We start from the raw sequence: 26,227 nt of genomic DNA on the forward strand, positions 1-26,227 counted from the left end.
TCTCAACGTTTTTGGCCGGGGACCCCGGAAATGCTTTGGCAATGTCTCGGGACCCCCGCCCCGCCCCCTCCCGACCCCCAATATAAATTGACTGCTACAATAACCTTAAACCATTTTGGGCGGGAACCCCTTTTGGTGTTTTAAGCATTATGTTATAATTTAGCTATTGAAAAATAGCTAAATAGCAGATCTACAAGCAGATCTACAAGCTCATAGCGCGCCACCGAGTGGCGCGCTACGAGCTTGTAGGTCTGCTATTTTTGAAAAATCGTGTTTTTTTTTTTTAAATCTTTTTTTTTTGAAAATAATTTGGGGACCCCCTAAAATAATTTGGCGACCCCCCGAGGGGTCGCGACCCACGGGGTGAGAACCCCTGATTTATGCTATTTTCAGCACGCACCACCATCGTACAACAGAGTGTAACCTATTAACCACTTGAACCCCAGTATCCATAGGAGGATCATTAGCCGGAAATAGCAGATCTATACATCTTGTAGATTGGCTGTGTAGATGGAAAGAATACCGTAATACGGCCCACGTACAGAGCCAACTGAGGTCTGGTTTACTTCGTCTAGAAGGTTTAAGTGGTTACGCATCATTTTGTGCATTATTTCCTTTGCATGAAAGGCTGCAGGAGGTCTATAGGCAGAGGGAAAATGATGGTGGAGTTCTTCTCTGCTGCGATGGTGCCGAGGGTTTGCAGGTAGCGCAGCTGCAGACCGGAGGGGGACTCGGCAATCACTAGGGAGGCTTCTTTAAGTGCTCTAGCGGCGTTCATCTCTCCCTCAGCGGCAATAACCTACAACACAGATAAGAAACAGTGGGGATGACACTCATGTGGGTCGAATGCAGGGTAATTTGTAGACATGTTCAGACACAAGGTCACACCCACATTACTGATTTGTTAGTCATTTTCACAGCAGTCATTTCCACATGAAACAGTAGGCCTAAGTGCTGTTACCAATGATTCTAATTAAAGGTTGAGTTCAATTCAGATCAGGGTGCTATTGGGCATGTTTGTTCACAGGAAAGGCTCTTCTCTGCCAAATGGAATGGAACCTTTTTACTCTACTATTTCAGGTAAAGATCTATTTTACCTAGATCTATTCCCTTGTTTTTCCTCCTCACCTTGGCCCTGGCCTCCCTGGTGGCCTCTGCCTCTGCTGCCATGGCCCTTTGTAGCTGTTGTGGCAGCTTCACGTCCTTGATCTCCACACGCTCCACTTTAATCCCCCATGGATCAGTTGCTTCATCCAGGGATTCCTGCAGTCATCGTTTGAATAGGATACATGTCATGAGCAGTCTGGTTTTATTTGGGCTTTTATGCCTTCATTGATAAGACAGTAGTAGACTGACAGGAAATGGGGAGAGAGATGGGGAGTGACACGCAGCAAAGGTCGTCGGGATCAGGATTCGAACCCGCGACACGCTGTCAGGCTGACATTGCAGCCTAGGGTGGCTGGATCACCACGCCGGTGGCCTGGGCCAAATTTTTGATAGTTAGGAACCATATGAAGCGTTACAGGTCAACTCAGAGAGTGTAAAGAACCAATGCTTTAGATTCAGCACGTTTGTTCCCACCTTCATACTCCGTGAGATGCCCTCTCTATCAGACAACAGCTCTGCAAGGTTCTTGGTACCAAGAACGTTCCTTAGGGTGGTCTGTGCCAGCAACCGTGTAGATGAGTTGGCATTGGCCACATTTGTCACAGCAGAGATGGGACAATGAATCCGGAAGTACACCACACCATCCACGGACACTGTCACTGAGTCTTTGGTTAGGATCTGCAGAGGAATAGTGCCCGAGTTACACAGTGATGCTTTCTTTGACTGAGATCACTGTAGTCTAGTCTAGTGGTGTATAAAGTTTCTGAGTAACTTGTAATTCTTTGTGAAACATAAACGTCGAGAAAATCATTACCAATTGAGGAGGGATGTCAAAAGATACTGTTCTCAGATCCACTTTCACAAAGCTGTCGGTGCAGGGCAGGACGAAGAATATAATTTAGCTATTGAAAAATAGCAGATCTACAAGCTCATAGCGCGCCACCGAGTGGCGCGCTACGAGCTTGTAGGTCTGCTATTTTTGAAAAATCGTGATTTTTTTTTTTTTTTTTTAATCTTTTTTTTTTTTTTAAATAATTTGGGGACCCCCTAAAATAATTTGGTCTAGTGGTGTATAAAGTTTCTGAGTAACTTGTAATTCTTTGTGAAACATAAACGTCGAGAAAATCATTACCAATTGAGGAGGGATGTCAAAAGATACTGTTCTCAGATCCACTTTCACAAAGGTGTCGGTGCAGGGCAGGACGAAGAAAAGGCCTGCAAAAAGGAGTGCATCCCTTTACAACGGCCATGCAGGCTGAAACATATGGGGAATTAGTACTACAAGGTTATGTCCAAAAATATATTATTTACTATACTGCATTGCATCTTGATATTAATTTTCATATGTACGAATACTGCCAGAATCATTGGATGGTTTAGCATTGTTTACAAAAAATAAACAATACAAACACGTACAGATTAGATAATCAAATAGAAATATAGCTGCAAGCAGCAATATAACATCACTATTTTTGTTACGCTGATTAGCTGAAGGGGTTATGTCAACGCTGTACTCCTACAGCCAACCATGCATTAGCAGCGTCCAAACTCCGCACAAATGAATAGAAATGCGATTTCAAGGGGGAGTGGTTATCTCTGGCGTCATTCGCCAGGAGTGGATAGTGGATCATATAATTCATACAATCATATAATTGGGAGATCTAAAGGTCCTTGGACAAATCACTGTGAGCTTCAGTTCTTGACCCTTTTCCATGGCCCTCTACCATTTTGCCAAATTCTTTGGAAAGTGACAGCACAGAACTGCCAGAACTGAAAAAAGTGTCGGAAGAAGAAAATACGGTAGAAAAGCAATAGGGGCCTTCACCCCTTCAGGCTTAATCCCTAATTACAGTTGGAATGATCATATTTCAGATCAATGTTCTTATTTGAGCACAAATTTATTTCCAACGCGCATTTGGACTCCTCTAACTGGAGAAGCAATCCACATTGTACTGTATATTGTAAATGTAAACAATAGATTTAGCAGTGTACCTGGACCTTTGGGTTTCTTCTTGTCTGTAATCCGACCAAGCCTGAAAATAACAGCTCGTTCATACTCGTTCACTATCTAGAGGTCAGGGAGAGACAAAATGAGAAGAAGCGATTGAATTACAATTCAGGCTTTAATATAAAGCCTGAATTGTAATTCAATCGCTTCCAGACATATTATGTTGTGAACAATATGATTGTACAGTTTACTTCATAATACTCTACCTTAAGACACATGGATATTGACAACGGGAACGTTGCTACGATGAAGATCATCGATATAATTACTATAGTCCAACCAATACATCCCAGCGTACCAGAGTTTTTATCTGTACAGGAAGTAAAGAACAGCATGATGTCATCTTTGACTTTGCATATTCTCTGTAGCAACAACTGTACACACAGACGCTTTAAAATGCTCCCTCTCTCTCTGATGAACCATTCTCATCGCACAAGCAAATTAATTTATAAATCCCAGACAATTACCAACAACAATCTAATTTGTAATAATGCACAATAATGCATCTGGTCCTGACCTGTTGTCATGTTACTTTGATTACTTCTACGGTAGTTATAAAGAGTGATCACTGTTGAGAAAGGAAGTGTTGCTTGTCTGTCTGATATTGTCAAAGCTGTTGAACTGTCGATTCAACCCTCAACATTCCCTTATCCCACATCATCCTGGCATCATGATTATAACTATTATTAAGCAATACTTTGGGTTGTTTTACAACAGTCCAAGGCAAGCTGACAAGAATCATTATTTATTTTCGACATATCAGAAAGTGAGAAAAGAACGTTCACATACCTTCTATGTTCTCTGGGGAACTTATCTGAATCTTACCCTGCGTAACCATCTCTGCAGTGCTGGACGCTGTGGATAGCATTAGCGAGGATGTTTCAGGTGTGCTGCACCAAAGAAAACAGCGATGGGCTTATTTACCTGCACCTGTTCTCTCTCCCACAAGGGTGTGGTCTATCTGGTCTATCTCCGTCCCTCATGGTCTGCTGACGTCCACGAGAGACTGCATCAGGGATGCTCCCACTCGCTGGCATGTGACTCTTGTTTGGCTTGCCATCAACATGAATCGTAAATATTCTCTACATCGCTCTTTTATTAGAGAACTAATATTAAGTATAGTTTTACTTCCAAGACAGACATTTGATGAGTGCAGTTTATGAATAAACAATACATGGTATCTTGACACCAGGCTGTGGAAACATGATAGTCTCTTCAGACACAGGCTGATGGGATCATGTGTCGCAATTTCTCTCCCTGGTATTTTTCTCTGTTTAACCACTACCCTAGCATCCCTATGGGGATAGCGTTCAGTGAAAATAGCAGATCTATAAGCTTGTAGTTGTAGATTGCCTATTTTCGGCAAAGACTTTGAAGTAGATATTGACAGGACTCTTCACCAGTAGAATGATTCAATGATATGAAAGCCAGTCGGTAATGTATGTTCAATATAAAGGTGTCACGGTTCGAGACCAGAGAGGGTAGGACCCAAATGCAGGACGACAGTACTAATAATACTACAAAATAAAGGTACACAGTGCAAGATCAACCCTAACTGGAAATAAGAAACATGGAACACAATACTACAAAATCACAGGAAAACAGTAAAGTAAAAGACTAAATAACTAAAAACCAAAAAACACATGCAAAATGCAGAACCGGTCACGGAATGTGACAAAAGGTTTATTGCGTCCTGTTCTTCCTGTCCTGACGGACAGATCGGTGAACCAATCGGTGTGCGCAAATCTGAGCCGCGGCCCTCCCATCTAGGCCAGAAATGTCTAGCGTTAGCTCAGGCTAATGTTAAGCCAATCAGGATGGAATATGAAATATCGGACAGATCTGTGTTGCGCACATGACTATAGAGATACTGTGTAACGATTTGCAGGATTTTTGGACAAAATATGGAGGAGTAATATAAAAATAAATGTTTTACAAAAGTCGGCCTCCTGGTGGCGCTATAACAGGCCGTTCTGGAAGGTTTGGGGCAGAGGTTCATCGTTGGCATCTAGGGAGTGTGTGCAAAGGTTGGCATCGACCGGGTTAACGGTGCCGGAGATTAGCTGGTAACAGACGGACGGACACAATCACACACACACAATCACACACACACACACACACACACACACACACACACACACACACACACACACACACACACACACACGGAGTGCAAAACATACTCTCTCCCCATGCCTTCGGCCTGGTGGAGACAATAATAACCATCTGGAATACTAGGTCATATTAGGCACTAGGCCATAGTAGGTTATGGTAATGTTCTGCAAGTCATTGTTGTTTGGCCCTCAGTTAGACCATGGTGACCTAATGCAGATAGTTAATCCGTCTTTTATACGATAAGATATCTTCTTTTATCCACATTTAGTGTATAGTAAAAACAGGAGGGGGCTAGTATATAGCCCTTGTGAATCTAATCAAGTATCGGATTTGAAGTCTTTGAAATTATGTTGTATCATGATAATATTTTTTTACATTGGCACAAATCAATATTAGTTTAAAACTGAAATCAATGTTTTTATTGTGCTCATAGTGGAATTACATTAGTGTGACTCCTAAATAACTAAACCTGACCACATTATGAATGTCATTCATTATGACTATGAGCATACTACTATTTGTTCCTCTTAGTAATAGTAGACATAATAGTTGTTAGTGCTGTAGTAGTAATTGTGCTGTTATTGTTTTTTAATTACATAATTATTTGTGAAGTTGCTTGACTTGAAGTGATTGTCAGCATGCAGGATTGCGTGCTGCAGGTGGCAGGTGTCCATTGTCTTCTATATTCTAGAAGACAATGGACACCAATCTAGAACATAGAGATCTACTGACAGAGGTCACGTTATGTAATATCCTACCTCTACCATTTCTTTGCCTAATAGATTGATATATACATATACATAAAAATAAAATAACCACATTTCTATCCAAAAAGGTAAGGTACTGTAAAAGTATACAGTATGTGCGTATGACACGAGAACGCACAGTAACCATGTCCATGTCAGATAGTGTCCATACTGTACTGAACTAACAATGTGCTTTAATTCATACAATTGTATAGAAACAGTCACCATACCTTTGGGGGAATTTAAAGAACAGTATGTAGCCTATGAGAATGTACCATTGTACCCTCTAGTCTAAAAGTGCAGTTACTGCAGTCGACCCATTGTGAACAGACAAATGCATAGATCCAGCAGATAGATTCACCATGCAATTATTTTTGTTTGTTTTTAATTTGTAACATTTTTAATTAAGGTCATATCATTTTAAAACAGTACAGAGTAATACTGTAAATCTCAACTCACCTAATCCTTAACAGATAACATTGTATATGTACTAGTACTAGTATCACTACTAGTATCATTATACTAGTGTTGATTCATACAATCGCCTTTAGATGTCAGCCTATACTCCATAATTTGCCTCATAGAATCAGATGTGATGAGTTTTCCAAACACTGTCAGGACCCATTTGTGGGTCCCACATTTTTATTTTCATTTCAAAAGATTAAAAAAAATGTAAAATAAAATAAATAAAGGTCTTCATAAATTAAAATATAATTGAAACATTTTTCAAAAGAATTTCAGAAATTCATGTAAAAAGAAACCCAAGTTTTAAGAAGTAGTGAAAATAGCGGATCTACGCCCTGAGACGCATTGTGAGTTTGTAGATCTGTCATTTTGTCATTCAGTTTGGGTCCTGGGAAGACATCAAATGTCTCTTTTGTCTCTCGAACTAAAAAAAGCTTGGGAACTGGCCATGCCATACACACCTAACCTGACTCCGCCAGATGGGGCAGCAGAGAGTACATTGGGTTCACCAGTGTACTCTCTGCTGTCCCATCTGGCGGAGTCACGTTAATACACACCCCCAGATCTGTAAATACGTTTTTAAAGATAATTCTGCATTCTGCTATTGCTTATGATAATTATGCCCAATGCACGGGGGATTGTCAATATTTATTTCCAATAGTTTCTATTTATGACACTTCCTCCCTTTCTGTCCTTCCTGAGTTCTACGTGAAGGATTTAAAAATATAACACACATTTTCTTGAATGATTGGCATCTCAGCATGATAAACATGCAATTGCATTGGTTTAAGCTAGTGAGAAGCAATATTTTTAATACCGGTTCTGTTTTGTGCTGCTCTATTGCAGTTATGATTGTGTTTGCATATTGTTTGTCATCCAATATAGAACCGAGTTGATGATACTTTAAATCTGAACAGAATGGATTCAGGTTTTTCCTACACTCTACTGGGAGGGAAGAGGACAGAGTACTGTAGCGTACCAGGCTGGATAAAGAGGTTGAAGGCAGACTGATGATGTGAAGTTTCTTTATTAAATCAATGTGAAAACTAAAAACAAAGCACAAAACGTATAATCAATATAAGGCACACATAATCAATATAAGCAGACATAAACAAATACAATTTACAAATAAACCAATTAAAAAGGTATATATATCAAACCACAATACCACATAAGCAGACCACCAACTAAAACAATAAAATCCCACAACAATCCCACAAACAAATAACCATAAAAATTGACATTCACCTTGTTCCCTCTCCAGCTAGGTGCTAACTCATGATGTCCCTCGACCATGTCATTCTCCAGGAAAGTCACTAAAACCAATGAATCAATAATTAAAATCCGAAAGTTCCATTTCCATTTAATTTGTTATTTGATTTCTCTGCACTCACTTGATCCATTTGGTGTTCCATTTCATCCTGTTGACGAGGTTAGGCTTAGCTTTCAATCCTCTTTGTTTGAGGAGAGAAGCATTGTGAGGAACAAACATTTCCTCTGACTGATGTTGGGCTGTCTTTTATCTGTGTCAGTCTGGCTCAGGTGAGCGAGCAAGCTTCCTGTTGGCCCACATAGTCTTTCAAATTAAAAGCTTTTCCTCCATTTTGCTCCGGGGTCCGTTACAAGTACCATTCTGTTCCCTTCCCTCAAGGTAAGATCTTACCTAGTTAATAAAAACTCGGTTTCCGAGGCTAATAGACAAGCTGTCAAAACCAATTGCCCCCAGCTTGCCCAACAGTACGGATTGATTCAGTGTCGAACGATTTTTACACTGTACTTTCGTATGGCCTGCATGGCAGCGTCTACCTCACGCCTGATGTAATCCGTCAAGTAGCAAACATATATCAGTGGAATGGGGGAAGAGTCTATTGCATACTACAATATTCCTGCATCTTGGTTCTAACAACCACTAATGTGACAAACTTCACGCTCAACACTGCACTCCCTTCGAATGTATAGCCATACACAGTGGTTATACACACAATACAGTGCGTCACTCACGAATATAGACGTCACCGGCAAATAATGCAAAATTACATGAACGATACGTGTCACCCACGGCCGCAATGATGCAAATGATTGTCATTTATTTGCGAACAGTGCGTGTGACAGGCATCACATAATACGAATGACGTGATGTGTGTGTATGAAGGCGTCCCACAGAGGCTGAAGGCGCTGAGGTAAGGAGGTCACCATGGGTTCAGTGTGCTTTGCTTAGGTGGGAAGCTGGAAGGTGACATCCACCTTAGCCTCCTTAGCCAGCGACACAATGTCAGACAGCTTTACAACCATTTTAGCAGCTTCGTCCAAGCCATCACAGGCCAGGATCTTCAACTGGCTGTTAGAGAGCAGTACTTTGGCATTGTCCACATTTGTCCCTTGTAACCTCACAACAATGGGGATTCTCAGTTCTAGGTCGGTAACAGCCTTGATGATGCCCTGGGCGATGACATCACACCTCATGATGCCGCCAAAGATGTTGACCAGAATAGCCTGCACCTTCCTGTCAGAGGTGATGAGCTTGAAGGCATCGGTCACCTGCTGGGCTGTGGCTCCACCCCCTACATCCAGGAAGTTCGCTGGCATGCCACCATGCAGCTTAATGATGTCCATGGTAGCCATGGCCAGACCAGCTCCGTTTACTAAACAGCCGATGGTGCCATCCAGTGCAATGTAATTGAGGTCGGCGTTGGCCGCCTGTCGGTCGCGGGGGTCTTCCTGAGTCCAGTCTTGCATCTCAAATAATTTCTTCTGCCGGTATTTCGCATTGGGGTCAATGTTTATCTTAGCGTCCAGGCATATCACAATGCCAGAGGAGTGTTCTACCATGGGGTTGATTTCTAACATGGTGGCATCATACTTGATGAAGACATTGTACAGTTTGATTATGTTCTCTGCTGCGTCATTGATAAGTGCTTGAGGGAAGCCGATCTTCTGTGCAACCTTGACAGCCTGCTCCACCTTGATGCCCTCCACAATGTCAATAGGTTCCTTGAAAATGGCATCTGGATTCTCAGCTGCCACGTCTTCAATGTTCACCCCGCCCTGTGAACTACCGATCAACACAGGGCCCACCATGGAGGATGTCTGCTCCATGGTGATAGCAAAGTAGTACTCGCTGAGTGGGTACATGCGCTTGCAGATGAACACCTGGTTACAGATACGCCCCGCCTCTCCGGTCTGCTTGGTGTACAGCTTTCGACCAATCATCTGAGACGAGATATCACGGGCCTCTTCTGACGAGGAGACAATCTTGACTCCTCCCTTTAGGCCACCCTCAAAAGTACCCTTCCCCCTGCCACCAGCGAGCACTTGTGCTTTCACCACCAGATCCTTAGAACCTAACTGCTTGGCAACCTCATACGCCTCCTCTGAGGAGCTGGCTACCATGCCGGTGGGCACTGAGATGCCAGCCTGTTTCATCAGGCCGATGCTCCTGAACTCATGCAGGGAGAGGTTTCTCTTTTGCTGCTGAACGTGGGTGGGCCACTGTTGGTTGCCATGGCTATCAAACAGCAATGGAGAGCCACATAGCACCTTAGATGCAGTGTCAACTGTGGTTCTAGACCCTAAATGTCTCAGGCTAGATATCAAGTAACCACAAATCGGCAACATTGCCATATCTTCTTGCAGAGTGGTAAAATACTTGATATAATGCCATATTTCTGTCAATCTGTATGCCTTTGTCCCGTTTATGAACATATATGGAGTTTGGTGTCAGAAATACCTGAATATAGAGTACAGGGCAGTCTATGACATCATATTGATGACATCAGGCTACTGATATTGGGGATTTGTTCTTAATATTTCTTATTATAATGCTATGCAGACATATTATGTCTGATGGTCACATGCTCTGTGATAAACTCCAAATTTTCGGTTCTTAAAAAGGTCGGAAAGAATCGAGACCTACACCATTCTATTCTGCATGCTCTGAATAGTGTGTGTGTGTGTGTGTGTGTGTGGGGGGGGGGGGGGGGTGATAAATAAATCATTTGAAAATCATGCTTTTCGACCATGTCGTTTTGAATGGTTTTCGATGATTATAAACATATTTTTTGGAAAAAGTTTAAAGTTTAAAGTTTTTCAGAAAACGTATGTATGTCAGTATTTAGAAGGTGTTTTAGAATCTGCCTCAGTCCCTTGCAATGGCCACAAATAATTTTGGTTGAATTTTTGTTCTTGTGACGGAACGTTCCGCCAATTAGAATCCAACTGGCAACCGCTATTGGCAGAATGTTACGTCAGATAAGCTTTATTATTGAACCGGATCGCTGATTTCAGTTCTTGCTTACTGATGCATGTGTCCCAGCGGTGACATCAGGATGATCAGGGAAGGATGGTTTTCTACCTCTGGTGCTTTGAGGCAGGATTCCAGAGAAGAAGGGAAGGTGACGAAATACGGGAAAGGTTGCCTTTCTCCTAATGTATATGGAGACTGGGGTGGTCACTTTTCAATTTCACTCTCTGCCATATTACTTATTTTTAAGGGACACTTATCTTATATCCAGATTTTGTTGTGTGTATGCACAAACTTTGTCCTACACAAACATTAAATTCCCATTGACAATGAATGGACAATTTTACGTCATAATTTCTGAGCAAATAGACATCACTTCCCCTCACTTCACACGGGTGTGATTTTTATATTTTATAACGTATCTTAGATTATTCTAACCAGCAGCAAATAAGGCCTCAGGTATACTGTATGCTCTATATTTTTATATGATTTGATCTTTTTCAGGGTCACATCACATACAAGTGATTATGTCAATTCCTGATTGTCTCCACACTGCATGTAGTCCATCCCTGCTAACCCCTCGTGAGTGTGGGTGTACAGTATGTCTCCTCTGATCAAATGAAGTTGCTAGAAATCTTCTGTGCTCCTAATCAGTATCAGCCTGCTAGTGGTTAAAACATGGGGGCCACCAGGGGGCGCCATTTCGGCTAGTTTGAAAGTATAGGGGGATATACTGTATTAGCTATTTCACAAGGGGCCACAGTCAGAAGCTATGACTATGTGGAGGTCAACTGCATGGAAAAGCCTGGGAACTCCTGTCCAATACAACACTCCAATCTTCGTTCATGTGTTTGGCATACTCACTCAGGGCAAAACGTTCACTCACAACCCTGTCACTAGTGGTACCAGTTTGTAGCAAGACCAAAGTTCTGAAGAAGATGTAGCCCAAACAGTGACAACTTTGACAAAACCTGGAATGTCCTCTCTCATCTCATTCATATGAATTATGCATAATATTAATTCAGTAATACACATTTAATATAATTAAATTATGTCAAACTAATTAAGGGCTACGACTTTAGTTGTATCAAACAGCATATACAGTAATTATAACTTAAATGGCTTCTTTTTTGCCCCATGCTTAATTTTGATAATCAACTAATGTATTTATTTATAGAGGTGTAACGAATCCCTTATACATTTTAACACATATGATATGTATCACAATACATGGTTGATGATACGATACAACTACAAGGGCAATATAGGTTCATTCATGGCGATACGATTCAATGATTTTAAATCGACAATGATTTACAATCGATATTTAGCAAAGAAATTGAATCTGTGTGAAGCATGTATTAATATGGATATAAATAAGTAATTCTCTGGCAAATACATGGACATATATTTGAACACAGACAAACCCAAACCTTGACATGAAAACAGAGAATACACACATATCAATAGACCAAGTGTAGCGATATTGCATGGAAAAGTAATTAAACCCATCTTTTTCTTTTTTTCTTCTTAAAATTGCTTAAAAGAAAGTACTTGATACAATCGATTATTTGCATTGCAAAATGATTCGATACGATTATTTGAATTGCAAAACGATACGATATGATACAAAGTCAACCGCTATGATATGTTGGTGTTTACATATATAAATGAAAACCGATTTTTCGATGCAGTTACTATAAATGTTACACCCCTATATAATGTATTCTATACCTTAGGTTAGGTGCGACCCGTTACCCCTTATCCCTAAACTTATAGGCATTTTTTACTCTTTAGAAAAACATTTTAAAATAGTTGAAATATCTGTTCTACAAGCTCACCACGTGTGGTGTGGATCGTCTATTTTAAATTGTTTTTCAAGACAGTAAAAGAAATCACACCCGTAAGTGGTGCAACTCCGTGTGGGGGTCCCCCGGGGGGGGTTCCAGACCCACAGGAACGCACCCAGGGTGCCGGGCCGATTCCGGCGAGCCGCCCCACGTCCGAAACGGTTGAGAAATGACAGAGTTACCGTGTGGGGGTCCCTCTACTGTACTGTACTGTACTGTACTGTACTGTACTGTACTGTACTGTACTGTACTGTACTGTACTGTACTGTACTGTACTGGCACACCCGAAATCACCATATATACCATCAGAACCGGATTTACCTTGCTGAGGGCAAATATAGCCTACAAAACATTTTGAACTAGAAAAAGTGCCCCTCGGGGCACAGGTCTCCACCAAGCCAGGTCAGGTTGTGGCCTCCTGGTGGCGCTATAATAGGCCAATGTGAAAAGTGTGCCATTTCTTCATATGCCTTTGATGGCAATTGGATGATTTGAGGCATTTTTCATTGTGTTCCAAAAATGTGTTTTGCAGAAATCAACCTGTTGGTGGTGCTATAACAGGCCAATGTGAAAAGGGTGGGATATATTCCTCAGCCTAGTAAGAAAATGTGTGAAAGATTTCACGTAAATTGTATGCTGCGTTCATGATTTGAGGCTTTTGTTCAAAACGGGGCAATCTTGCAAACTTTGAAAGCCAATTATAGCCAATTAGGATGGAATATGAAATATCGGACAGATCCGACTTGAGCACATGACTATAGAGATACTGTGTAACGATTTGTGAGATTTTTGGACAGAATCTGGAGGAGTAATATAAAAAAATGTGTTTTACAAAAGTCGGCCTCCTGGTGGCGCTATAAAAGGCAGATGCGGAAAATGCAGGTCAAAGGTTTGTCCTTGGCCTCTAGGGAGTGTGCATGCAACGTTTCACGCAGATCGGTGCAGTTTTAGGTAAATAATGTGAAAAGCTGCCTCATGGTGGCGCTATAAAAATGTGGGGCAGAGGTTCATCGTTGGCATCCAGGGAGTGTGTGTGCAAAGTTTGGCATCGACCGGGTTAACGGTGCCGGAGATTAGCTGGTAACGGACGGACGGAAGGACGGACGGACGGACGGACACACGGACGTCGGACGGAGTGCAAAACATACTCTCTCCCCATGCCTTCGGCCTGGTGGAGACAATTATTTTAAAATTTGCTATATCAAGACAATTTCCAGCAGCACTCATTTCCCAATACAGAGGCAAATTCTACCCTCACAAATTCCCACAAAATAGCAGATTTAAAAGATCATAACACATTGTATTGCAACATTATGATGTGAGCTGCTATTGTTGCTATGAATTCTGTTGTTCCTTGACATTTATACTTGTCCTTTGGTGTGCCTTGGGCACAAAAGGTTAGAAAACACTGCTCTAAGGCAGGGGTTCTCAACGTTTTTGGCGGGGGACTCCCGGAAATGCTTTGGCCGTGTCTCGTGACCCCCGCCCCGCCCCCCTCCCCACCTCCAATACAAATGGACCTCTACAATAACCTTAATAATAGCGAAAATACATCATACATGAAACCAAATAATCATTAAGGAAAGTTTATGCAAACTCTTAATTTCCATTTTCCAGCCATTCAGTTGCAATATATATATAGATATATATTTTTTTGAGACCCCCCAAAATAATTTGGCGACCCCCCGGGGGATCGCGACCCACGGGTTGAGAACCCCTGCTCTAAGGAGTGCTGGACGGTCTTAGTGTGAGAGTCTGTGTTTGAAGATTTGATGTGGTCCCTCAGAAGTCCCAACATGGCATCCAGCAGGGCTCCTCTTCTGTTGGAAGGCCATGGAACAAAGTGCAACAGGCAAGTCTCTGATTATTGGTGATTGAATCAGACGTACTAGAGGAAGCTAGTACGCTTTGCAGAGATGTGTGTCTCACATTTGTTCCTCTAATCCCACCCTAATATCTGAAGGTATGGTGGTCATATGAGGCATGAAGCTGAACGTGCATCCACTTAAGTTGACTTTTTTCCTCTCTACCCCACCCTGCACCAATGACAGTCATGGGACAGGGAGGGTGTGTGTCATTGGGAAGCATGTGTATGTTTATGTTTGTGTGTGTGTGTGTGTGTGTGTGTGTGTGTGTGTGTGTGTGTGTGTGTGTGTGTGTGTGTGTGTGTGTGTGCGTGCGTGCGTGCGTGCGTGCGTGCGTGCGTGCGTGCGTGCGTGCGTGCGTGCGTGCCCTCATTTGTGTGACAGAGACATTACACAGCATTTTGGGCATAAAAGTATGATGTTGACTTAAACGTCAACATGAACCAATATCTTTAGTTATATATCTTTAGAACTAATGTCTTAGTTTAGCTGGTCTATAACGAGTGTTTATTGACCGCTAGCACACATCTGACCTGGTTATAATATCCAACCCAACCCATAGTTAGCCATCGATCCATTCAAACCCATTAGGCTACCATAGGTCAAAATGAGACAACATGTATTTCTAGATCTCATTTATTTACAACAGTACATTTTCAATGTTCATAATCGTCAATAGTATAGCATTTTTTATTTCGAAATGTCTCATTGTGCCATGATAGTAATGGCTTTGAATGTATGGCTTTGGAACCAGGCCATTAGTGGTTATTTGTTGTACCCTTGAATTTTGGGCATACCTTTGAATTCTGTTCAAAGAGCAGCCAACTTCAATAACACAATGTTAGAGAGAATCCTTCTTTTGCTAAAGCTAGCTGAAGTTTAAGCTTCTTCAGTCAAGGTGCCAAGCACACATGAAATAATGAAACAAATAAACAAACAACCATGCTGCATGCATGTATGTCTATACATAAATACTTCTCATGACAAAGGTGTCTTCATGCCTGCAGAGAGTTACTGTACATACAGTGCAAGAAGATACATCTTTTTGCGTAGAAACACACAGTGCCACTTATTAATAATGAGTCTTTAAGTTCTCATAGAAAATGAATTATGGTACATATCATTCTCTTTGTCGTAACATCATTATTTTCTTTGCTCATTGAATTTGTTCAAGGAGTTTTAGGACTCAAGTATCGATTTTCTGTTACAAAGTAATAGACACACACACACACACACACACACACACACACACACACACACACACACACACACACACACACACACACACACACACACACACACACACGTAGCCAAACATTAGTTGATGATTGATTATTTTAGATAATATCAAACCTTTCCAAACTTTTCCACACAGGTTTACAAATCAGTTTCCAATGTGCTTTCACAGCACCAGCTACAAAAGGGGAACTGTCTATTGGAGGGAGCATTATATAACATTTATACAGAATGGTTTTGTTTAATGCAAAAATGTTTTTAGCAAATAATTAAATTATAAACTGAGATCAAAAAGTAAACTTTAAACATATCAAAAGGGTTATTCATTGACATAAGTAACGTATCTATGTATGAGCTACATAATTTGATCTAGCATGGAATTTGTTTTATAAATTTGTAATTTCAACCTTTCATCTTGGCTTATGATTGAACACCCTCCTCTCCATACTGCACATTAATGTCTAATGTCAATTAAATCTAATCGATATTAAAATGAGCTTACAGTAACATAGCATTAGGTAAAAACACAAGCCGGTAGGCCTATTCCTAATTCCTAACCAAATGCCTAAATGCATTTTTTTTTACAGAACCTGCCCTTCAAACCACCACAAAAGGCATTGTCCTAATATGGTGACGGTATCATGCAGAGAACCACCAAAGATTACTTCACTGTTGGGTATTCCCCAAATCAATTCTCTTTATAAGGGAGCACCCTAATATGGTTGCCCCATGATACACATTGAGGATCTCCACCTAATAGGGGTGGGGTGATGAACTTCAGTTTTTGAACCATTTTTAGGTCAGTGGGACTCACACCAGATAAGGTGAACTGAACTTGACACTAAAAAATATAAACATACTCTATAAAGCCTGTTTTGAGTTATCACGCTTCTGGCACTGTACAATTATAGGCTACATGCTAAAATAAAAATTGCTGATGTACTGTATACATTTATAGAAACCATATGAAGGCACTGACTGCTCTGATATAAAGTAATAAGGCCCCAAGAGATGCTATTGTAAATGCTGCACATCAAACATGTGTAAAGCCAAACTAAACTAAAGTGAGGCTACTGCAATAAGCTTTATGGGCTGGAGTGTCATACTAAAAGCCCAGTCTCAGCCCAGTGTTTACTCTCAAAGTTCAGACTTTGAATGTTTACCAAAAAATGTACTGCCTAAAAGACACAGAGATGCAGGCCTGACAAAACAAACTAGACAAACAGACTAAAAATACACTATGCTCATAAGCAAACATGGACAGTCTGGTCCATGCTTTGATGTTCAGCTCACATTGCCATTCCCAACATCAATTTACAAATTTTCAGACTCTTAATTAATACAGAACTACTTACAAGTTTGAAATCAGAGTCATGAACCCTCATCAACAAACAATATGGTAAATGTAAGTAGAGTGCAAAGGGAACAATATTCGAGCCAAAGGCCACAATGTTCTAGATTTGATCCGGGGTATCGCCCAACGGAAAGCACTGGGTGGAGCTGATGGTAGGGGACTGTGGAGCTGATGGTAGGGGACTGTGGAGCTGATGGTAGGGGACTGTGGAGCTGATGGTAGGGGACTGTGGAGCTGATGGTAGGGGACTGTGGAGCTGATGGTAGGGGACTGTGGCGCTTCACCTTAGCAATCCATCTCCCAGGGGTTTAGCGCATAGGAAATAAGGTAGATACCCTCGTTCTCATATCAGCTAATACCAACAATAAGCCATTTCAACCTATTTACTTATATTAAGATAAGGTTGAAAATGGGTGTGCTTTAAGTTAGCTTTATCGACTATAAATATCTCATTAATTCTAAATGTGTTTTTAAATAATGTGTATCCAATTAAAATGGTAAATGGTGCATTTATATAGCGCCTTTATCCAAGGCGCTTTACAGAGATTGTGCATTACATTCACCCATTCACACACACATTCATACACCGATGGCAGCGGAAACCATGCAAGGCACCAACTAGCACATCGGGAGCAATTTGGGGTTCAGTGTCTTGCTCAAGGACACTTCGACAGTAACTCTGGGGGAGCCTGGGTTCGAACTGGCAACCTCACGGTTTCCATCCAGCCACTCTACCCCTGAGCCACCACCACCCCAATTACAAGTGTAGAGTAGACTAGACATGGTAAATTGAAGGCACATGTGTCACACAGATTAATATTGATGTAAGTAAAATGTATAAATACATGGCATTTTGAGGATGTCAGGCATACTTGTCGGTGTGTTTATGTTTGGTGCTGTAGTAACACAGTACACACTGTTGCATTGCAATTGAAACATGGTGGCTGTTTGTGTTTTGTGTGAAGTGGGCGACAGTGTGTCTGACTGACCTAGGGCACCAACATGTTCAGAAATGACCCAAGTCTGGTGGTGTTGTGTCAAGGCCCACCCAAGCCAAGAGCAAAACTATTACATAAAAGCAGTAATAGGTACCCACACGGACAGAATCATGTGTATCCCCTTAAGATTTATTTGCGTCATTAGAAGAGTGGTTGTACTGTACTATTGGGTGCTGTCATGGATATGTTGGCTACATTGACCTGTCACTAGTTTGCACGCTACCCAGCCTGTATCTCACAACAGAGAACCAAAAGGCATTTTGACAATACCATTGACTGTTGAAATGACTCACTATGACTGGATCGATCAAGTGTGGTGCTGCTTTTAATAATGTCCTGCGTCAGCTATGGCAACTATGCTCTGAAAAAATGTCTGGGCTGCTGCTGACTTCACGTTTTGTGTGGACAAAGGATCAAATTGTGTTATGAGTTTTGCTTGACACACCCTGGCAGTTGGGGTCAGGGACCGCAGACGACCGATTCTCCTGCCCTGTCTCTTTCATACAGAGGCCAGTCAGTTGGTAACACAATTAGGTCTACACCATCCACAGCAACTCGTGGCACATGATCTGGGCTTGTTAAATAAGCAGCTCTAATTATGAAACTAAGAGGGCGTATGTATTTTATTCTGCAGTTCAAATGAGTAAACTGCATTTTCCAAAGGATACTACATGCCAGTAAGGCTCAAATCTGTACTCTTCCATTGCAGAATCAATTTCCAAATTCACCACACTCATCATGAGCAGCTGCAACAATCTATCCTTTCTTTTGGTGCATTCTGCATTCTGGCTTGCCAAATCCACTATGGTTATGTAACACTTTCCCATTAGGGAGGTTTATGTGTTGGAAAAATAAATTATTCTTGACACTTGAGTATAGGTAGAAAAAAACAAACAAACAAACAGACCTATATCCAGTCTGACTACTTGAGCCTACTTGAATCTCAAGCCACTTTAAAAGTATTTTTTTCTTTAACGTTTTTGTGTTCTTTGGATGCATATAGCTTCTTTTTTGTTTTAAAGTTGGTTCCTTTAAGTGACTTTGGGTACTTAAAAGCGCTACATAAATCTGAGCTATTATTATTATTACTATAACCATTTGGGGATATCCCCAAATGGATATGATATGAGTGTATTGTGAGTACATTTCACCCAGGTGAAGGAGCGATAGATACGTTAACCTACTTACACCTTTGGCGCCAATTCCGTCCTCAAATTTTTATAGGGTTCGGAAATAGCGCACTGAGTGCACTATGCAATGCAAACTAATAATATGCGAGTGCGCTATGGTTCGGCGTGCCCATTTATAACAGGTGTCACCTGTGACACACCCATTATGCGATGCTCAGCCAATCACAGCGTAGAATTGCACACCTTCCAGCAAATCACTATTAAAACCATCGATAGAGAAGGAGCGATAGAGCTGTTAGCAGTGACCCGGTGGCCGTCGGGTTAGTTTGAGTGGCGTTGTCAATTTTGGCTGATCATGAGAAATAACTAATAGGCGCTAATAGGCTTGGAAACACCAAGTGTGCAGTGCTGCCAACACCCCTGGATCCTGCAGGAGTCTCCTGCATTGTCACTTCTGTTGTGTTTTATTGACTCATTTCTGGTATTGTATTTTGTGCCTATTTGATCTATGCTGTTTTATTATTATTATTATTGTTATTTCTCAGTATCAAACTCCCAAAATTCACCAGAGCACATTAACTTTATCTACTATTCTTGTAAAAGCCTGGTGACGCGAGGTTACTATGCTTGGGGGGTCTGGGCAGTGCATGCATACAATGCAATCATAGATGCTCACTTGGTGGTGGTTATTATTAAACATGGGTCTTACATTGCTTCAGTCATCAGATCAAATCAAATTCTGTAGGCCTACTGGTTTTAATGGCTGAAATAGCCATGGTTTACATGACGCTCGTACGCAGTACGACAATCATGTTTCAGGGCTGAAACTGTACCCATCATTTTCAATGCTAGTAAAGCGAGCCTGATAAAAGTATCAAACTCCCAAAATTCACCAGAACACAGGAAACTAGAAAAAGTGCCCCTCGGGGCACAGGTCGCCACTAGGCCAGGTCAGGTTGTGGCCTCCTGGTGGCGCTATAATAGGCCAATGTGAAAAGGGTGCACATTTCTTCTTACACCTTTGATGGCAATTGGATGATTTGAGGCATTTTGTTCCAAAAATGTGTTTTGCAAAAATCCACCTGTTGGTGGTGCTATAACAGGGAAATGTGAAAAGGGTCGGATATATTCCTCAGCCTAGTAGGAAAGTGCGTGAAACATTTCTCGTAAATTGCACGCTGCGTTCATGATTTGAGGCTTTTTGTTCAAAACGGGCCAATCCTGCAAACTTTGAAAGCCAATGTTAGCCAATTAGGAATGGAATATGAAATATCGGACAGATCCGTCTTGAGCACATGACTATAGAGATACTGTGATGTGTAACGATCTGCGGGATTTTTGGACATAATCTGGAGGAGTAATATAAAAAAATGTGTTTTACAAAAGTCGGCCTCTTGGTGGCGCTATAAAAGGCAGATGTGAAAAATACAGGTCAAATGCCTCTAGGGAGTGTGCGTGCAATGTTTCATGCGGATCAGTGCAGTTATAGGTAAAAAGGTGAAAAGCTGCCTCATGGTGGCGCTATAACAGGCCGTTGTGGAAAATGGGGCAGAGGTTTGTTGGCATCCAGGGAGTGTGTGTGCAAAGTTTGGCATCGACCGGGTTAACGGTGCTGGAGATTAGCTGTACGCAGACGGACGGACGCACGCACACGCACACGCATGCACACATGCATGCATGCACGCACACACGCACACACTGACGGACGGAGTGCAAAACATACTCTCTCCCTATGCCTTCGGCCTGGTGGAGAAAATTACTAAATAATTCAATGCTTGATTGATTGATTGATTGATTGAAGTATCTATTAACAGTTTGCAGAATTACAGTACGTACATTTCAAGCACAACTCAATACAAAAACTGTTAACTGTGGACAACACCATAAAGCATTACACTTGTTTACAATAGGGTAAACCATTTTCAATTAATCAGATTCAGAACATTTAGAGATATAACCAAAAACAGGAAATCATCATAAAAGGAGGTAAACTGGGAAAAAACATAAACAGCAGGGGAAGAGGGGTGGGGGGGGATTAAGATTTTATGGGGGCCAGTTGGTAGGGCGTTCCTTTTGGTGGCATTGGAGCAAAATTAATTTAGTCCCTTGTTGTGCCGAATCTGGGTTGCACATGGTTTGTTGAACTACTGGTGTTGTGGGTGTGGACTTCGTTGACATTAAGGAAGTATTTAGATAGGTATACTACATGGGTATCTTGGTGGTGTAGCGAATGTTGGACCAGACTCATTGCAAGATGTTGTACTCTGTCAACCCTAAACTATTCCAGCCTGTCAAAATGGGCAGGGGTGAGGTGGGTTCAGACTTGTTTTGGGAAGTCTGGAGCCTTGTTTTAAGGGCCTTTGAGGTGCTGTGGTACCCGTGCATGCATAGTCGAAGAAACCTTGTACTAGGGCTCCTGTTAGGGTCTTCAAGGTGTTTTTGTTGACCAGTGAGGAGATTTTTGGTTGATTTTTTTATTACGTTGGTGGCCATTTTATCACCGGAAAGATTTGCCTCCAGGATGGATCCTACTCCTAGGTAGGTACCATCTTTTCGTGTGATATTGTCACCCACTCGCTTGGGGAGTCCTAGTTTAAGATTTAGACTCTCGTAGATGGATGTATTTATCGATTCTGACATTTTAGGCTAGAGTCCCCCCGCCCCCTCAAAAAAACCCTCCTGGATTCTCAGTCCAATGTTGGCAGCCCTGATTGCTTATATGGACCAATTGGGTTTGTTGGGTTCACCGATACGTTCACTGACTCAAGCGAATACTTGAGTACAAGCGAATACTCAACTGAGTATTCACTAGTGTCTTTCGGAGCATCCATTCATGGAGCCAGCCTGGCTGCAGTGGCTGGCAGCATAGACAGACTGCTGCATCCTTCATGATCTCGGCCATTCGCCACAGCGACGGCAACTTTGTCACGTGAAGAGGTAGTGATAGGGCGGGCTTTAAACGACACATCAGCCAATCAGAGTCTCTGTTGTGCGGCTTCCCATTCGTCGATAAACATTGTGAGCTGTCTCACGGCGCTCACTCAGTGAGGCAGGCAGGCACGGTGTGAATGTGAGGCCGACTCATTAATGCATCTGGGGGGATTTTCCATAACATCGTATATTAGACACACACTATGGTGAACAAGCATTATTCTGATTTACGAGGAGGAGACCCACAACTGCTGCTGCTCTGACTCCTAGGTTGATTTCTCCGGGGGTGCAGCGTCAGCTGCTCGGGGAGCTAACGTTAGCTTAGGCTGCTACCGTTAGCTGTACATGTCCTCGTTTTTTTCTTCTGGCAACTGACTGACCTCCACCACAACAACAACGCAGACTAATAACACTGACTAGCTGATTTGGAGGTTTCCCTGTCGTCGTCGTCGTGACTCCCCCTTTGCCCGAGTGGAGTCCCGAGGACGGATCCTGAATAATGCTAAAGAATGAGTCAGAGAGACACCATGGTTTATCTGTTTGCTGGAGGGTAAGTGAAAATGTCAGACATATGCGACGGTTCAGCTAGCTAGCTGCTCTGCCTCTGCGACCAGGCTAGCTGCAGTGGCTAGCCAAGTGTTGAAGATGTGGTAGGCGATGACAATATTATTTAGATTATAATTATTACTTTAGCCACATACCTATGACTGTTGGGGTTACCTATGGTGGTAGTGTCTGATACAATAATATCACTGTGTCTAGCAATAGCAAACGTTTGTGAGTCGCAGAAGGTTGCGATATTAACCCAATTCACGAGCACGTAGTGTTTAGATCCAGTGTCACCACTCACTGAGGACTGGGAGGTGGGTGGGGGATGTTGTTGGTTGGTTGTAAGATCTTTGAAATTACGACTCAGTTTAATAACGACATTGGCTTTATTTGAGTCATTTAGTAGTATGTACAGCTGTTAAACAACATCTCTATTTAAGCTACCACGGTCGACTCGAGGTGGGCTTCGATCGGCTCTTATCGTGTACAATATAACTAAGCCATAGACAACCAAAACAAACACGCCCAGATTACAAAGATAACATGCCTGCATACAATTTTAGGCATATATCCAGTCGGGTCAATGTTTAGAGAAATGGCACGTGGTTGGTTTAGCGAGTCAGTACTGTAGTTTTATTTTGATTGCACTTGCACAAGACAAGGAGATTAAAAGTAGGCTAGTGAAAAAGTGAATGCTGTTAGGTTAATCATTTTACACAGAAAAAAAAAAGGTAAAAGGTAACAAAAAATAAACATTCCTCAACCCTTGCAGTTAATATTTTGTCAGGACATGTTTCCTAAATAATAAGGCAGCAGGTTCAGGAGGGAGCGGCAGTGGATGGGGGGGTGCTCATGGAATGAGGATAGTGTAAAGATGATGACTGACTCCTGCATTCAGTTACAAGCGAAGGAAAACACTAGTAAAATCATGCGAAATACATTGTGTCACTTGTTTTATGATTAGCACACTCATATCTGTTCTATATATTGTAACGACCCTGTGAAAGACCTCCAGCTCAGGGTGCTAAATGTTACAATATTAATGATTTTCTGTTTATCGTATTATGATAATAACCCTTTCAGCACTTCCTGTAAGGCTTTTTAGCTACAGTCCATGTTTCAGCTGTTTTATGTAGATTGAAAACATAACATTAGTGACACTCCAAGGTCCCCGATAATACAGTGTCAGTGAGTCAAAATCACTTGTATAGTATATACTATACTTGACAACAAGTGTTATTTATAAGTCCTGCTATTCATACTGTAAGACGAACCCATTGATCTCCATGGGGAAACTAACTAAAACGAAATTATTATGTAATTATGTTAAAGATAACACATTGGCATGCCGGTGGACAAAACTCTGTTGACAGGACTTTGCTGCCTCGACTACCACGGCTGCTTTACTACTGATTTAATATTAACCCCAAGTAAAGATAACTGTAGTCAGTTATTCTGTTGCTGCAGGTCAAGCCCAGCCCATTATGATCTTGTATTATAGTTTTTCTGGTTGTAGGTAAACTTCAGATCTTATCTTAGTGTTCTCCGTTATCTGCCTATCTTATCATGATACACCACTGGAAGAGGGTACTGCTTCTCTCTGTCATAAATCTATTATCTATTATATAATATGACAAAAAGGCAGTAGTATTGTCTTGTAAAGACAATGCAATATGCAAACAGAGAGCTTGTGTTCAATTATTTTATAGACCTTATTAATATGCTGTGTTTTAGCCCTAGAACGGCTTTTGTTGTTTCATACAGTACACAGTATTTCACATACATGAGCCATAGAACCGTCGCACTTACTTTCTGTTCGGGTTCCAAATTGGCGGCCTAAATGTGATAAATGCTCCGTTTGTACTCGCCCATTAAATAATTCCAAAGACGTGGAGTGAAATATCACCAATTGACCAGGGGGAAACAAAAGTTTGGGTCACACAATTGGCAGGTGCCTTGCGATAGGTGCTGGGTAATTAATCACACCACCTGCCAATTGTGTGACCCAAACTTTTGTGTTTCCCTGGTCAATTGCTAATGACGTCTGCGGTAAACAGGACGTATTCGTATAATCAGTCCATCGATCATTCCGGGCCCCTTTGCCCGGAGAGAAAGACGTCCGTGTGCATCTCTTGAAAAAGTGGTGATAATTGACTAAATACACGTTTTGTGCCAGAACTTTCACATGGATATAAAACTAGAGGACCATATTTCACTCCACGTCTTTGGAATTATTGAATGGGTGAGTACAAACGGAGCATTTATCACATTTAGGCCGCCAATTTCGAACCCGAACAGAAAGTAAGTACGACGGTTCTATGGCTCATGTATGTGAAATACTGTATACTGTATGAAACAACAAGAGCCGTCCTAGGGCTAGCTGTGTTTCAGCTTCACTGGGTTTGGCCAGTGGGCGAACCAGTGACCTTCTGATTACCAGACTCTCTTAAGCTAATAAATTGTGAATCTATTTCAGGAATTGGTCATTTGTGTACAATTGTCAGACTTGAAACAATTTGATGGTTTGTTTGGGTGTATGTAGTTGCCAGAGGTTGGGATGGGGGGGGGATTTTTTAGACAATGCACTGAGTGACATACCACTCAGTCACAGGGTCAATTTGTATGTGACTGTCAACTTAATAGAAGTGACTGATTGATCAAAACTACTGGGGCAGAATGTCTGCCCACTGCTCCTAATAGTTGAGGCAAAATTATGGTTATTTGTAAATGAATGTACCTGGCAACTAATACACCTAACTTACAGTTACTAACTTAGCAAGTTAGGAGCCATTTATCAGACGCGTGGTGTTGTACTAGGAAACAAAACATTCCTGACTGGATCTCTTGTTCCCATGCTGGGCCATTCTGCAGCCACGTGTCACAGATCTTTAGAATTCCAGAAACAACAATGTTGTACCATGTCGGTTAGTGATGGTCATTTGGGTAATGGCCAGACGCCATTTTTTTGGGGGGTAAATATGTACAGTTGGGAATGTTGATTACCTGCACATGGCATCATATTTGTTTCTTGGACACACCAACTGCATCATTATGTTATATGTTTTGTAACTTACTTATTTGAATGCAGCAACAGTCAACAGCTAAACACTGTTCAAATAGAGTTCGTCATCATCTGTCTTTCTGGAAATGTTTCTTTTCTACTGCCTTGTGTTTACTAATTGTCTCTTTATCAGCTATGGTTTCAGAGCTATGGTCTTCGTTTATGTCTAAACGAAGACATTCAAAATTAAAGTACAACTTTAACTGGGATTTATATAGAATACAAATCTGCCTAAACCTATCCGCAACCCCTGCCTTTAGAAGTTATGTACTGTAGATTTAGTAGCGGCTCTGGAGGACCCAGTAGAGAGGTTCATTGTCATAACCCCATCAAACACCTAAAGCCTGGCTGGTACATGAACTTTACTTGCGTGTCTGTAACTATTGCTGCAGTTTACAAACTTTGATAGCAAAAAAGGTGTACTGTGTCCTATATTAGAACCAAGCACGTGTAGTACACTTAATGAGCATCTTGTCTGAGAACTGCTGATCGTCATTAAAAAAAACAGAAAAAAAACGTTAAATTGTGTTGCATGCTCTGCTTGAGGAATAATTAAATATAACATTTGAGTA

At 41.5% G+C, this 26,227-nt stretch overlaps 3 protein-coding genes across 3 annotated transcripts in view; 1 reads left to right on the plus strand and 2 right to left on the minus strand.

The window, feature by feature from the left end:
* Positions 1–372: 372 nt before the first annotated feature.
* LOC306932569 (stomatin-like) lies at positions 373–4,126 on the minus strand. Its single transcript, XM_079514412.1, has 7 exons — positions 3,905–4,126; positions 3,322–3,425; positions 3,100–3,175; positions 2,240–2,322; positions 1,582–1,785; positions 1,129–1,263; positions 373–799 (listed from the first exon to the last, which is right to left on the minus strand). Exons 1-7 carry the CDS (start codon positions 3,981–3,983, stop codon positions 608–610), a joined length of 873 nt encoding a protein of 290 aa, XP_079370538.1. The 5' UTR covers positions 3,984–4,126; the 3' UTR covers positions 373–607.
* A 4,529-nt stretch (positions 4,127–8,655) lies between these two features.
* On the minus strand, positions 8,656–10,062 carry LOC306932104 (succinate--CoA ligase [ADP-forming] subunit beta, mitochondrial-like; the record flags this gene model as incomplete). Its single annotated transcript, XM_079513806.1, has 1 exon — positions 8,656–10,062. One exon carries the CDS (start codon positions 10,060–10,062, stop codon positions 8,656–8,658), a length of 1,407 nt encoding a protein of 468 aa, XP_079369932.1.
* Positions 10,063–22,124: 12,062 nt separating this feature from the next.
* LOC306931809 (solute carrier family 25 member 36-A) overlaps positions 22,125–26,227 on the plus strand; it is a 29,564-nt gene continuing 25,461 nt past the window's right edge. The window contains exon 1 of the mRNA XM_079513420.1: positions 22,125–22,595. Coding sequence (XP_079369546.1) covers positions 22,555–22,595 — 41 coding nt within the window. The 5' untranslated portion in view covers positions 22,125–22,554. The remainder of the gene's footprint in view (positions 22,596–26,227) is intronic.

This window comes from Electrona antarctica (genome assembly GCF_951216825.1).
Source record: "Electrona antarctica genome assembly, chromosome: 11".
Taxonomy (NCBI): Eukaryota; Metazoa; Chordata; class Actinopteri; order Myctophiformes; family Myctophidae; genus Electrona; species Electrona antarctica.